Here is a 15,806-nt window from a genome sequence, read left to right as displayed (position 1 = left end):
CAATTTGTCTCTCAAGTGTCACTTTCTTTCTCTCCATCCCTCCACCCCCCACCCCCACCCCCACCCCACACACACACACACACACACATATATATATATATATATATATATATATATATATATATATATATATATATATATATATATATATATATATATATATATATATATATATATATATATATATATATATAGGGCCTACGAAAACAGCCACTTGTCAACCGTGTTTTTAATTGCAGAAATTTTGGGTAGACGACTCCTTCTTAGTCATCACTCGTGTTCTTCACATGTCAGATTCACTTCCAGAAGAATAATTACAAGCTTTACTTCATCTTCATTAATCTTCTTCACGTTCTTTAATCTCTTCGAGCATTCCTTAATGATTATCCAGGTAATCCATCTTTTAATTCATCAATTTTACTCTCTAATGTATTAACTATCAGTCTTGTTTATGATAGGAAACTAATAAGTTTGTCGTTCAATTTTGTGGTTTCTTTCTTATGGTTTGTGATCAATTATGAGTTTTTTTTTTCTTCCACTAGTTTATAGGATCGTAGATTCATTTCACTTACTCATGAACACTTTCTGTGTGTGCGTGTGGTATTGAGGGAAAAACGGAACGCCAATCTGAGTTACTTTTCTTGATGATCTTGATTTTGAAACAAGTGATTGGAGTAATTTATCTGTTAATTATGTGAATTAAATCAGTAGATTAAAGTATTTTTAAGAGCCAAGGTTCATGAACGATTTTCTCCAGTTGTTACGAATTTAACTGTATACACGTTGAACTTACACTGTTTGAGATTCAAATAAAACAACACACAAACTGTACTAAAATTATGAATAGTTCATAAAATTTGTTCCCAAAACGATGAAGATCTTAAAGAAATTTTGGAAGCCTTTCATTTGTAGGGTCATGAGGTGCCAAATGGATGGCCTTTTGGGCTTGGAAGTATGAACATGAGACTTAGTGTTGAAGGTGTTGTGGATGCAAGAGAACCAAACACTTTTCATGGTCCATGTTCAAGCTTTTCTTCATTTTCATCATCCAACTTAGACACCGAGGTATTCACATTTTGTTACTTGTATTCTTTTGTTTTGTTGTTATAATCTGGTAAACTGTATATGAGTGTTTCTGTTTTTTGTAGTCAACGGTGTCGTTCTTTCAAGACAACAGTGTGTCTCTAGGTCGATTGATAGGAATCAAACCACGAGACAATGGAACATTGTACTTTACAAGAGCATCATGCATACCACCACAACAAAGATCCCAAAGCTCCAAGGTATCGTCTAATGATCATCAAATTGAAAATTCTCATGGGGTTTGTGTTCCGAATTTGTTCAACATTTTAGTAAAGATGAGTAGAAGTAAAAGCCAGTCAAGATAGTGAATGAAGTTGGGTTTCTTCATCGTTGGTCAATATATTTGATCATATAAGGTTTTGGATTCAAAATGTGTGAAAATGTAGTTCAACCCTTGGTTGTATGCTTTGTATAGATGATAAGATGCAAATAAATTAAATAATGATGAAACATGCAAAATGAATGATGAAAATTGTGACCAATATTTTTTTTAATATAATTTTACCAAGTGTGTATGTAGTTTGTCAATAAATATATTAAAAGATCAAATAGTTTAATACATGGTTCGTTTAAAGTAGTTAAACATGGAAAATATCTATAGGCAATTGTTATCATAGTCTTTTAATATATAAATAATTCATTCATTTATTATAATATACCATATGTACGGAATGAAAATCATGGTTCCCTTATTGTTCCCCTCTACTACCATTATAACTACCTACTCCAAAAAAAATGTCTTGTTAAGGTAGGGAGCACATTAAATATTTAATTGAACTACTAGGCCCTCAAACACGATCCATGTTTTTTTTCTTGGCTAACGAGAAAAAACGTCATACGAACGAACCTTGATATTCAAAATGGAAGTTTCAAACTCAAAGTTGAAAAATATAGTTTTTATTTGTATAGAAATGTTCAATAAAAGTAGTATAGTTTTTGAAAAATGCAAAATGACATACAATAATAATCATTTTATTAAAGAAATGCGATCTTCACCATCGATATTCAAAATGGAAGTTGCAAACTCAAAGTTGGAAGCTATAACTTTTATCTATTTAGAAATGTTTGATGTAACTTTTATTTGTTTAAAAATGTTGATGTAACTTTTATTTGTTTAAAAATGTTTGACAAAAGTAGTCGTATGCTTTTTGAAAATTGCAAAATGACATAAAATAACCCTAAAAAGTTTGTCTCAAACATTCCTGGGTAACAAGCCTAGCCAAAAGGACCTCAACATTTTGACCAGAAAAGTGCAAGAATCACAAACACATGATCTTTAATAAGTTGCTATTAACAATCAAATCTTACACTTTTTTTTTTCTTTCACATTCAATAAACTACTACAAACAAGCATAATTTCTTGGAATCAACCAATGTAATCATTTCAAAAGATAAACCACTTAAAATGACATTAGGGTAAAATTCTAATACGTGTTATACGAGGATATCAACACGAAAAGGTTAAACCAAACCTTTTGTAGTTGTATATCAAAAAACCCACAAGTCACAAGAACAATCATACCACATACCATTAATCAAATTCAATTCATTCTTCAACATTCACCAACTCATACTCGATCAGAGATAAGTTGTTATCCTCTTTCACAGTGAAACTTGCAGGTTCTGTAACTTCAATGCGTCCCCATTTATCCACAGCAAGTCTCATGGAGCCTTTGAACATGTCGATCTTTGCATTACGTATTATTACAGTTGTTTCAGGCTTCATCAAATCAACTGCAATGAACATATAATTGTTTAGAATATGCAAACATTTCATAGCTATATTACTTTGCTTTCCCAAATAAGTAGTTCAATTGTTGCATTGATTCAAGAGTATATCATTAGCTTGAAGAACAGCAAAAAGAAATTAATTTGTAGTCAATATCATATACATGCCACAAATAAAACTGCAAGACGAGGTACGATAAAGTTAATTGAAAGCTCAAATGCAAGCCTCGAGTGCAATCGGTTAGATTGAACACTGTAATTACAGATACAGATCGATAAAAGTCATGTATTTGTAGATCGAGGAAAGTATCATATAAAAAGGCGTTAAAGAGATAGATACAGAGAGAGAGAGAGAGAGAGAGAGAGAGAGACCTTGATCGTTACGAGCAGTGAAAAGAACGGTGCCGGTTTCATCGCCGATAAGGCACTCGGAGATGCGAGTATGAGCAGCTCCGGGGCGACTAGTGTACGACGATGTATAGCGTGATTTCTTGTCTAAGACGGTGGTGGCAGACAAGACTTTGACGGCGAGTGTGTGGCCGTTGGTTCCAGGTTTTAGATCACCGACCTTCACAAAAACAGGCTTCCTCTTCGTTACTACTCGAGCTACCGGTTCTGGTTGTTTAATATCAATCTCCGTCTCCGCCGCTGTCGACATCGCAACCGTGGAATCGAAGTTCAGTCGGTCAGTTGACTAGTTACTCCCCACCAATCGATAAACCCTAACCCTAATAGACAACGGGGATTCGACTGCATTTTGGGGATTTCGGGTTTGGGATAGTTTTCATTTAAGTACTCCATGTTTTAAAATGTGACCAGTTGAACCTTCTACTTTTCTGTATTAAATTTTATTCATAAATAAGTTTTAATCTTGCGGGATAAATTGTGATGTCGATAATGACTTTTAAATACTTCCATAAACGTAACTCGAAAAAAAAAAAAAAAAAAAAGTCTAGAAAGTTATTAGAAAATATTATTACTTATGAGTATATTCAAAAACTTAAATAATAAATATATGAACTTATACATAAATAAATTGGATTTAGATTAGAGTTATTGACTGACTATAAAGTGTGGAGTCTTATTTAAAAATAAGGTTGATACAGTTTTGTGAAAGCAATTTATTTTTCACGAACCAACTTTATTATGTCCAATCAGTTATATATTACAATATACAATATATATTGTTGAAACTTTCATAAACAATAGCTATAGAATATTAACTATTGAAAATATAAACAAAGATGGTGATCTAGCATATATCATGAATTATATCCTAGTAAGTTTATAAAAGATCTTCTATTTTAAATATTTTAAATTTCTTGTTTTGTTGAATTAGTAATTATGTTGTATTTATTTAGTTATACAGAAGAGAAACAACAACTTAAAAAGACCCGCCAATTCATAGTTATTTTGGTGAATAACTTGTTAATTTTGTGAATAACTTGTTAAAAATTAGTGTTGTTGTTGGAGAACAGCTTATGAGGATTAATGTGCATACATTTTTAACGTGTACAAGCATATACACAAAAGCTTGTATTGTTGACGGTTGATAACCTTCAGTGACGAATCTAGAACTGAAAACAATATTATTCATAATCTAAATGAGACCGATGAAAACGAAAGAGTAAAAAAAATTATTAGTTGTTGGTCGAGTTGTATGTAGGGTTTTACAACCCCGGGGCCTGACGAATCTAGAACAAAAAACAATATTATTGATAATCTAAATGAGACTGATAAAAACGAAAGAGTAAAAAAAATATTAGGTGTTGGGTCGAGTTGTATGTAGGGTTTTACAAACCTGGGGCTCGGGCAACCTGACGACTTACTCTGGGCCATCTAATGAGATAAGTTTTGCAACATTGGTTAAGAAAATCATAAATCTCTTAAACTCGGTCCAACTCGAACAGATTCAACATAAAAAAAACTAGTGATTTTTTGGAATATAACAAGATTAAACCAGTAAAAAGTAAAAACCGACTCAACATGCAAAAATACTATTAAATGACAAACAAATCTAGGATTTTAAGCATTAGCTTTTCTTACTCAATATTTCCACTCAACAATGTTTGAATGAGAGCTGAAAGCTTTGATTGCTTAAACAATCTATAACAAATCTTCCCACCACCTTCCTATTTATAAGTAACAAAAACCTTAAAATTCCATAGCTTTTACAGTTTTACTCCACTTTAAACGTTTAATATGATTCATATTGACAATTATATATGGTACTTATTATATGAAATGATTTAATTGGTTAAACCAAAAAAATAAATATTATATAATTTGTTTATTTAAAATTAACGTAAATGATTATTATTCAATGTTTTATATTCAGGTTTTTGATATTCTTAGAGGTTTGAGCAAACCTGGAAGCTTGGAAAAGTACATTTTTTTTTTAAGTGTTTGAGTTGGGCCCAAAGGAGGTTTGAGCAAACCTGGAAGCCTGGAAAAGTACATTTTCTTTTAAAAGGTTTGAGTTGGGCCCTAACGATATTCTTTTGTGTTTTCTCCCATACAGACTTGAATCAAACAAATAGTTACAAAAAATTAATTAAAGATAGAGACAAGAATATAATTTCACTTCAAATAGCAATATTGATTATTTCAACTTTAATCTTAAGATATACTATTTGAGTTTACCAAATTATAGACAAGTGTGCAACATTCTACCAACTGTTGTATTTAAAATGAATTTTTTGAAGGCATCCTACTAAAGGGATTGATTCGAACTTTATTAAAAGCTAAAGGGCATATATAAAAACTTGTGTGTATTCCCTAGGATACAAATATACGATATAAAACATGTGCTGTGTATGGGATCCGACCCATGTATCTTCGGCGATTATTTTCCCTCCACAATCTCCATCAACCACAAATTCAACTCTACAAATCCATCTTCTTCGCTAGGCGCATACAATCTCTGGCCATAATCACTGAAAATCCACAGACTACAGCTACCTTAAACGTCCCCCACGATGCTGAATGGACACCCAACTCGATTTCCTACTCTAAACTCTTATCTCAATTTTGTCAAACCAAGTCGCTCAATCCAGGGATACAGATCCCATACCCACCTGATCAAACTCGGATTGGAGATTGATCCAAAACACAGGAATCATCTCATCAATTTATATTCAAAGTGTCTAGCTTTTGACTGTGCACGCAAGTTGCTCGATGAAAGTCCTGAACCAGATTTAGTTGCTTGGTCCACTTTGATATCAGGGTATGCCCAAAATGGTCTCGGTAAAGAGGCACTTTTGGCTTTTACAGAGATGCACTCGTTGGGTATTAGATGTAATGAGTTCACATTCCCTAGTGTCCTCAAAGCTTGCTCCATGAAGAAGGATATCATTGGAGGGAAACAGATACATGGAGTTGTCATGGTGACTGGTTTCCAAAATGATGTTTTTGTTGCCAATACATTGGTTGATTTATATGCAAAATGTGGTGAGTTTCTTGATTCAAGGAGGCTTTTTTTATCAGATTCCAGACAGAAACCGAAACATAGTTTCTTGGAATGCAATGTTTTCTTGTTATAAACAGGGTGATTTCTTTAAAGAAGCAATTGATTTATTTCAAGATATGATTGGTAATGGATTGATCCCAGATGAGTTTAGTTTATCAACTATAATCAATGCATGCACAGGTTTACAAGATATAACCCAAGGGAGAAAAATTCATGGGTATTTAATCAAACATGGGTACACTTCTGATCCCTTTTCGTCTAATGCACTTGCTGATATGTACTCAAAAGTTGGAGACTTTGAAGATGCTAAAACAGTCTTTGACCACATTCCTAACCCTGATATAGTCTCCTGGAATGCAATCATTGCTGGTTGTGTTCTTCATGAATACTATAATTTATGTTTGGAGTTATTTTTTAAGATGAAAAGGTCAGGAATCACACCGAATAAGTTTACTTATTCGAGTGCTCTTAAAGCTTGTTCTGGATTAGGTCTCCAAGATTTGGGCCAACAGTTCCATTCCTTTCTTATAAAATCAGAAATAGAATTCGATCTTCATCTTTGTTGTGGGCTTATTGATATATATTCAAAATGTGGTGAAATGGATGATGCCCAAAGGGTATATGATATGATGCCAAAAAAAGAGTTGATTGCATTAAACGCTTTGTTATCTGGACACTCTGAAAACGGAAATGACATTGAAGCTTTGACCCTTTTTGCTAAACATATGGACAAAATAGGATTTGATGAAACCACTTTAATTAAAATCCTCAAATCTTAGGCTAATTTGCAAGATGTTTATGTTAGTGAACAAATTCATGGTTTTTCTTTAAAATCTGGATTCCAATCGGACCCTTTTGTCATAAACAACCTCGTTGTTTCTTATTCAAAATGTGGTCATGTGGAAATGGCAAAAATGTTATTTGACGAATTGGATACCACTGACTTGGCGACTTTTACATCTTTGATATCTGGGTATGCTCAGTCGGGACAAGGTGAAGAAGCTATAAAACTATATTTAAAAATGCAAGATTTGGAGCTTAAGCCCGAGTCTTACATTTGTAGCTCTCTTCTAAAGGCTTCGGCTATTTTATCTGCTTATGAACAAGGTAAACAAATCCATGTTCATACCTTAAAATCCGGTCTTTTATTCGATGTTCATACCTCGAATTCTCTTGTAAACATGTATGCTAGATGTGGAAGTATAGAGGATGCTAGTCGTGCTTTCTTTGAAGTTCCTGAAAAGGGTATCGTCTCATGGTCCACTATGATTGGTGGACTTGCCCAACACGGACACGAGAAAGAAGCACTTTCGTTTTTTGACAAAATGTTAAAAGACGGAATCGCCCCTAACAACGTGACTCTAGCTAGCGTCCTATCTGCTTGTAACCATGCGGGGTTGGTAACTCAAGCGGAAACATACTTCGAAACAATGGAGGACGTTTTCGGAATTAAGCCAACACAAGAACATTACGCGTGCATGATTGATATTCTTGCGCGTTCGGGAAAGTTAAATGAGGTGATGGATTTGTTAAGTCGGATGCCATTTGAGGCTAATGCTTCGGTTTGGGGGGCGGTTCTTGGTGCTGCAAGAACTCATAAAAACGTTGACCTTGGTCAACGGGCTGCCCGAGAGCTTCTTGTTCTTGAACCGGAAAAATCGGGCACCCGTTCTCTTCTTGCGAATATATACGCATCAGTTGGTTTATGGGAAGAGGTTGCGGATACAAGGAGGTTGATGAAAGATAGTAAGATCAAGAAAGAGCCCGGGATGAGTTGGATTGAAGTTAAAGATAGGGTATACACATTCATAGTAGGAGATAGAAGCCATTCTATGAGTGAAGAAATATTTAAAAAACTTGGGGAGTTGATGGATTTGATTCGTGAAGAAGGGTATGTTCCGGTTTTGGAAAATGATCTTCATAATGTTGCAAGAAGTGAAAAGGAGGTGCTTTTGTTGTATCATAGTGAGAAACTTGCGGTTGCTTTTGGGCTCATTGCTACTCCTCCAAGAGCTCCGATTAGGGTTAAAAAGAATCTTAGGGTTTGCATAGATTGTCATACTTTTTTGAAATTTGTTAGTAAAGTTGTCACGAGAGAGATTATTGTTAGAGACATCAACCGATTTCACCATTTCCGAGACGGAAATTGTAGTTGTGGAGATTATTGGTGAAACTCTGATGTCGATAGATACCTGATTTACATATTACTTGATACACTTGTGGCCATCAAGGGTTGCCCGGACTTGTAAAACTAGGATTGTATATGGTTTTCATCAAAAAGGAAGGTAATTATAAATTGGGCTAAATACAAGAAATAACAGTTTAGTTTAATTTATTAGTTTATTATAACAATTTAATTCATTTTTTTATATATTTATAACACTGTATTTTCCAAGGTTGTCAAGATCGTTATTTTACTTAAGATCATTTTATGTTTCGCAAGATCGTGATCATAAAATCGGATAGGTTCGAAAGATTCTACTAAAATGAACTCATATTCAAATTTGATCGCAAGACGTTGATAATGGAATCAACTTTAACTTCTTAAACATAAACTATAATTATTTTTGCTATGAACCATAAAATTTAAAAAGAAAACAACTTAATTAGAAAAAAAAAAAAAAAATCATTTTGATCATATACAACTAAAGATATAAGATCACAAAAAGATTATTATGAGTGTATTCTGCCTAATTCAAGATGTATTGATGAAATGGTGATGCTTTTACAAGACTTCTTGCAACTTGTGATGTTCGATTTTACCTTGAATAGACAATTTTTTTACACTTGGCTATATAACAAACTAATGATGTGAGATCGGGATCGTAGTGTTTGACTTGTAGGATCTTTAAAACGTAAGAACTTAAGATCAAATCGGGATTTTAACAACCTTGGTATTTTCCATTTTCTTCTTAGTGAAACATTGTACTTCAATTTTTTATTCCAACGTATTTTTTAAAATCCACTTTACAATATTATATATTGTCCAAGGCTAACTAAGTGTGAAACGAGCTAAGCTTTTGGCAAACCGTAAGTTGTATTTCAGACCGAAAGAAAGCAATATCATCTTGTTAGTCTTATTACTGTTTCATTTCAATTATAAATGAGTTTATTCATTTTTTTAATCCTTCCTCTTTTTCTTGGCTACAAATTAAAATCAAGAGCCAGATATTACATTTACTAACATAACGTAAATATTATACTATAGTTACCGGATACAAACACCAATACTTCAGCTTTGTGTATCCCATACATTTTTATGCATTGGATCATGCTTGGGAAATGTTTACATATGTATTGTATGTACAAGAAGTCAAGAATCCATTCCCAAGTTACTTTAACTATATCTTTGTTTATCTAATAATTGCTCACTATATCAATATATTTTGTGCCTTTTATCAAAAATAACAACCTACCTTACAAATTTTCATATATATGTACCATACTTTTGCATCGTTATACTTATAATAAATATTATAACATGTCCGAATACAATTTCTACAATAGTATAACACATAGGACATATTTGGCACCGTTTGTTATACCTTGTCCCATTTGGCCTTATTTTTCAAGATTCTTGTTTGCTTCTAATCTCCACATGAACTATTTTTCGTGTTACGTCATTTCTTTTGTATTGGCTACGTGTTTAGATCAAGAATTAGCTTATTTGGTTAAGCATTACCCAATTTACATAGCCCTAAACATTGGAAGTTGATCAATATTTTTTCCATACTTGGTAAAACTTCCTCATAAGATTCGTGTAATATTTTTCCATAAGTTTTAACATTCATAACTTTCTCATATGAACTTGTATTTAGCTAAAGGATTTTTGCTAAGTATACTTTGTTGGTTTTGTTTTTTTAAGTTGCTTTCCATGCTATCTCATCTCCATATTGGAACTTTTATATCATAATTATTATGTATTTATGTTTGATTTCCATGGTCCCAAATTAGGACACTTGTCATTTTGTGAAACCTTTATGTTTCACTAATTTTCTTATATGTTCATGAGGGTGATCACTACATATATTCCATACTTGTAGTTTAACATTAATAATTATCCATATGACATAATCTAGCACTCTAATTACATTAAAATTAAGCGTGCAACAAATACTCGTTTCCATTCTTATACTTTAAATTTATAGTTCCATTTTGTCATCTATTTCATGCATTTTAAGAACCTTGAGATTTCATCATGTATCATAAATTTAAGTATGTATGTCAATCTCTTAACACCCAGAAATTGCAAATTTTAGGATGTTACACCTTACATATGGTTATAGGAAAGAAGGTCCTAGGCACAATTGTCTATAAAAAGCACGTCGAATGTGTTCCATGTGTGTCACTTCAAATGGTCGCAGTGGTGGTGGCTAAGGGGATTGTTGTGTTAGTGAAAAACAAAAGTTTTAATAAGATTAAGTTGTGAATGATCATTAAAATGTGAGAAATCTAAAGAAAACTATGATCTTTTAAAGTAACAGTTCAAAACCCCAACAAAGAGACAAAATCTTGATTCTTGAATGCACAATAATTAAGCACTCACATATCTATCAGCAACATATTGGTAGTTGATCCAACCTTTCATATTTAAATGAAAAGTCTATAACTCTCCACATCATAAGGTTTTTACAGATTTTATACCAACTTGTGCAAACTTTATGGGCATTCTCAAGTATGTCAAAAGCACCAATTCTATGTAGAATATTAGCAATTACATTATATGGGACCTCCACCCAATTCCTATCTTATGTTTCTTGTAGTGGCGAAGGCTCTTGGGGGCAAAGAGGGGCCATGCCCCCCTTAGTTTTTAGGTTTCTAATACATATACATTGTTGATGTTGTCTTTTATTTATTTAGGATATATGTTGTCATATTTATCTTTACTAGTTTATGTAGGTTTCCTTGTTCTTTAGTATATAAACTCTTGTTTTTCCTGCGGTTAATTTAATGAGAATACAAAAGATTTTATCACTTGCTAAATTTATCATGGCATCAAAGTCGGCTTGTGTCACACCCCCAAACCAGAATGGCGGAAACATTCGGGGGTGGATGACTTCACGTAGTATCACAACGATTGAATATTGCAAAGAAAGTAACACAACCATCATATATATAACAATGAAAACGTGTATTGTTGCGTTATACATGTTGTCAAAAGAATATTACAATATGATGAATAAATGTTTAATGATAAAATCATCCTTTGTGTTCCTTCTTCCAAAAGCTGGTAGTTTACCTGTATCACTGATCCCCTGAGAAATACAAGTGGTTTTGAAAAGTGTCAACATTTAAGTTGGTGAGTTCATGAGTGTTCCGAGTTGAAAAGTATATTCCTTTTGATAGTAATTTGGTAAACGAGATCTTTAGAAAATCCAATATTTTCTTGTAAAATGTAAAAGGTTCCAAAGTTGGACTGTGTTAGTAACTTTTATAAACAATTGATAACAATAATTTAGTATGAAAATATAATGTAGAAATACTGCGATACACATATGACCCTTGTAAATCAACCTTGTTTTATACTTTTTATGTGAGTTTTATAACCATACTATTGACACTGACGGCCTGTAACAACATTCTTCAAGTGTTGTAGTGTTATGACATTTGTCACCCCAGACCTGCCGGTCTAACTATAGCTAGTAGTTTAGGTGCGGGATTGTCAATCCCGTATAGATCTATACACAAGTATCACGCTCTCCCTCCAAGAGATTATGGTATATAATACAGGACTTGAAATGCATACAAAAATGTACGTTGAAGTTTAAATGTCTCACATTACCTAGTATAAATAGATTTACAATGAAATGACTTTACTCCTTTTTGAACGTGTTTCGTTTTCAAATTGTATAAAAATGTAGGATTGACTTGCTAACTATACCCATTATAGTTTTTCAGATAGTATGTTCCATTTCGTAGACATAACTTAGTGATATAATTGCCCTTGTATACATAAGATGTTTGTATCGATATTCGAAGTTAGAAATTTCATTTATGTTTAGAAAACGATACTTTTAACGTGTACTGTACTTGTATTTCCCCCCCTAAAACATGAAAAAGAGTTGAAAAGTAGGGGTATGAACTCACTCGTTAAGTTTGAAGAGAGGGGCTAGAGTTGAGCAGAGTTTCGATCGCGGATAGTTGCGTCGTCGGGCTCTTCGGGAACTTCTGCAACGTAAATCTTTCGTCGGGGCTCGAGTGCGGAAACCGAGGTGAGAAAAGGGTCTCTGGGGCTGGGAGAATGTCTGAGAATTGGTGAAGGTGTGCCAAAACCCGAGCTTAAGCCTTCTATTTATAGGCTGGAATTGCCTCGTACGCGGGGCGTAGTTTAGGAGTACGCGGGGCGTACTCACGTACGCAGCGCGTACGTCGTTACGTTGGGCGTAAAAATACGTCACGGCTTACGGATCCTGGCTAGCTAGGCGTAGCTTGGGCGGGCCGATGGGACTAGACCCTGGGTCTAGTACGCGGGGCGTACTCCCAGATTACGCAGGGCGTAATCCCTGCTTCCAACTTCTAAATTCTGTAACTTTCGCGTACGAGCTCCGTTTTTTGCGTTCTTTATATCCACGCGTAGGTGAGATTATGCTCTACAACTTTCATTTAGACTCCGTCGGCTAGTTTTGACTTTATTTTTAATGATATAATTTTAATAGGCCGGGCCTCCTAAAGTTCGTTAAAATTGCATAGGTTCTTTATTCGACGTCGGTTTTCGTTTGTCTTTTTATTGTTTTATTACCACCGAGGAGATCTTCAACTTCCGTTTAGGTGGCGATAGCTAAATAATATTCGATCTTCAATCCGAGTTTTTAGCCATTTACTACTGTTACGAAACTTTGAAAATTCGTAACTTCTTCATACGAGGTCCAAATTGGGCGATCTTTTTATGCACGCTCATCTTTCAACGAGATCTACGACTTTTGTTTAGATACTTTAAGGCTAAAATGTATTTTATCGAGATTTCACTTTTTACGTCAAATTATGTTTTAACGTCGAGTCGTAATCATACGAGTGGTTATAATTTCTTCAATATAACTCGGTTTTGAGTGTTCTTTATGTCTTTGGAAACCTGGGCATGATTTCTAATATTCGATGCATCCCAACTTAGATACCTGAACACTTTATTTTCGAGGTTAATTTCGTTGCTTTTAGCTTTCGAGTGTTCACAATGCTTTTGGGAAAAATAGGGTTGTCACATCATCCCCCTATTAAGGGAATTTCGTCCCGAAATTTAATCTAAGATCAATATTACAAATTAGGAAAAAGATGCGGGTACTTTTGTTTCATTTGATCCTCTCGTTCCCAGGTGTATTCAGGTCCTCGCTTGGCGTTCCAGCGGACCTTCACGATAGGTATGCGGCTTTGTTTGGTCCTTTTGACTTCCCGATCCATGATCTCTACCAGTTCCTCTACAAATTGGAGGTTTTCGTTTATTGCGATTTCGTCTAGAGGGACGACAAGGGTCTCATCGGATAAGCATTTCTTTAGGTTTGATACATGAAAGGTAGGGTGTACATTGTGGAGTTCCTGAGGTAGTCTAAGTTTGTAAGCCACTGGACCGATCCTCGCAAGGATCTCGAATGGTCCGATGTATCTGGGGTTCAGTTTCCCACGTTTTCCGAAGCGTATCAATCCTTTCCAAGGAGAGACTTTTAGTAGGACACGGTCTCCAACTTGGAATTCCAAGGGTTTTCGTCTCTTATCTGCATAACTCTTTTGTCTATCCCTTGATGCCTTTAGACGTTCTCGGATTTGAACAATCTTCTCCGTAGTTTCCCGTATGATTTCTGGCCCAATAAGTGTGTTGTCAGTTGCTTGTCCTTTTGCTAGTTGGGTGTCTCCCACTTCGGCCCAGCATAAAGGTGACCTGCACTTGCGGCCATAGAGGGCTTCGAACGGGGCAGCTTTGATACTGGTGTGGTAGCTATTGTTGTACGAGAACTCGACCAAGGGTAGATGTGTGTCCCATGCTTTGCCGAAATCGATTACGCAGGCTCTCAGCATGTCTTCTAAGGTTTGTATGGTTCTCTCGCTCTGGCCGTCGGTTTGAGGGTGATAGGCGGTACTCATGTCTAGTCTTGTCCCCAAAGCTCTTTGTAGCGACTGCCAGAATCTTGAGGTGAATCTACTATCTCGGTCCGAGATAATGGATACGGGCACACCGTGCAGTCGTACAATTTCCCTGAGGTACGTCCTTGTTAACTTCTCCAATTTATCCGTCTCTTTGATCGGTAGGAAATGCGCTGATTTAGTTAACCTGTCGACAATTACCCAAATGGTGTCGAGTCCGTTTGTCGTTTTGGGTAACTTGGTTATGAAATCCATAGTTATCCGCTCCCACTTCCATTCGGGTATTTCTGGTTGTTGTAATAAACCTGAAGGTTTTTGGTATTCTATTTTGACCTTAGCGCACGTCAGACATTTACTCACGTAGGTAGCAATTTCGGCTTTCATGTTCGGCCACCAGTACAACTTCTTGAGGTCGAGATACATCTTGTCGGAGCCGGGATGTATGGAGTATCGTGTTTTATGGGTTTCGTCCATGACGATTTCTCTGAATCCACCAAACTTTGGTGTCCATATTCGATCCATGAAATAACGAACTCCGTCGTTCTTGGTTTCAAGATTCTTATCCATTCCCCTTAGGGTTTCTCCTGCCACATTTTCAGCTTTCAAGGCTTCCATTTGGGCTTCCTTGATTTGCGTGGACAGGTGGGAATGGATCGTCATAGTTAGGGACTTCACTCGGCGACCTGAGTATTCCTTCCTACTGAGTGCATCCGCCACTACATTGGCCTTTCCGGGGTGATATCGAATTTCGCATTCGTAATCACTTAGTAGCTCTACCCACCGTCTTTGTCTCATGTTGAGTTCTTTCTGGTTGAGAATATGTTGGAGGCTTTTATGGTCAGTGAAGATCGTGCATTTTGTGCCGTAGAGGTAGTGTCTCCATATCTTCAGAGCGAAAACGACTGCTCCTAGCTCAAGATCGTGCGTTGTGTAGTTCACTTCATGCGTCTTTAGTTGTCTTGAGGCATAGGCGATGACCTTCCCTCGTTGCATCAGGACACAACCGAGTCCTTGGTTTGATGCATCACAATAGACCACGAAGTCCTCCGTCCCTTCTGGCAGGGTTAGGATGGGTGCACTACATAATGCTCGTTTTAACGTTTGAAATGCGGCATCTTGTTTTTCTCCCCAGTCGAAGTTCACATTTTTCTGAGTCAGTGTGGTGAGTGGCTTGGCAATCTTGGAAAAATTCTGTATGAACCTTCGGTAATACCCGGCGAGTCCTAAAAATTGTCGGATCTCTGTAGGGGTTCTTGGGATCGTCCAATTCTCTATTGCCTTGATCTTCGAGGGATCCACGTGTATTCCTTCCTTGCTTACTACGTGTCCTAGAAAATCCACCTCTCGAATCCAAAATTCGCACTTGGAAAATTTTGCATAAAGTTTCTCTGCCCTTAATGTTTCTAGAACTTGGCGGAGATGTTGGCTGTGTTCTTCCTGGTTTCTAGAATAGATG

General features: G+C 35.5%; 2 protein-coding genes and 1 pseudogene across 2 annotated transcripts; 2 read left to right on the top strand and 1 right to left on the bottom strand.

Moving 5' to 3' along the window:
• The first annotated feature begins 207 nt into the window (after positions 1-207).
• LOC145004028 (uncharacterized) lies at positions 208-1,598 on the top strand. The gene is made up of 3 exons (XM_078962935.1): positions 208-391; positions 913-1,065; positions 1,149-1,598. The coding sequence occupies exons 1-3, from the start codon at positions 380-382 to the stop codon at positions 1,386-1,388; spliced, it is 405 nt and encodes a 134-aa protein (XP_078819061.1). The 5' UTR covers positions 208-379; the 3' UTR covers positions 1,389-1,598.
• Positions 1,599-2,373: 775 nt separating this feature from the next.
• On the bottom strand, positions 2,374-3,564 carry LOC145005996 (uncharacterized protein At4g28440-like). The gene is made up of 2 exons (XM_078965093.1): positions 3,184-3,564; positions 2,374-2,817 (listed from the first exon to the last, which is right to left on the bottom strand). The coding sequence occupies exons 1-2, from the start codon at positions 3,467-3,469 to the stop codon at positions 2,630-2,632; spliced, it is 474 nt and encodes a 157-aa protein (XP_078821219.1). The 5' UTR covers positions 3,470-3,564; the 3' UTR covers positions 2,374-2,629.
• Positions 3,565-5,633: 2,069 nt separating this feature from the next.
• LOC145006505 (pentatricopeptide repeat-containing protein At4g14850 pseudogene) lies at positions 5,634-8,585 on the top strand (annotated as a pseudogene).
• The last annotated feature ends 7,221 nt before the right edge of the window (positions 8,586-15,806 follow it).

The sequence above is a fragment of the Lactuca saligna genome, chromosome 7 (assembly GCF_052625555.1).
Source record: "Lactuca saligna cultivar CGN05327 chromosome 7, ASM5262555v1, whole genome shotgun sequence".
Lineage (NCBI taxonomy): Eukaryota > Viridiplantae > Streptophyta > Magnoliopsida > Asterales > Asteraceae > Lactuca > Lactuca saligna.
The sequence above is the reverse complement of the archived record's forward strand: the minus strand, read 5'-3'. Positions and strand labels throughout refer to the sequence as shown.

Excerpts from the sequence above, each read along its gene's own strand:
- LOC145004028 (XM_078962935.1), top strand. Across the intron at positions 1,066-1,148 it reads CATCCAACTTAGACACCGAG|TCAACGGTGTCGTTCTTTCA; the intron begins GTATTCACATTT and ends TGTTTTTTGTAG.
- LOC145005996 (XM_078965093.1), bottom strand. The coding sequence starts at position 3,469 with ATGTCGACAGCGGCGGAGACGGAGATTGATATTAAACAACCAGAACCG. Across the intron at positions 2,818-3,183 it reads CACTGCTCGTAACGATCAAG|TTGATTTGATGAAGCCTGAA; the intron begins GTCTCTCTCTCT and ends TGTTCATTGCAG.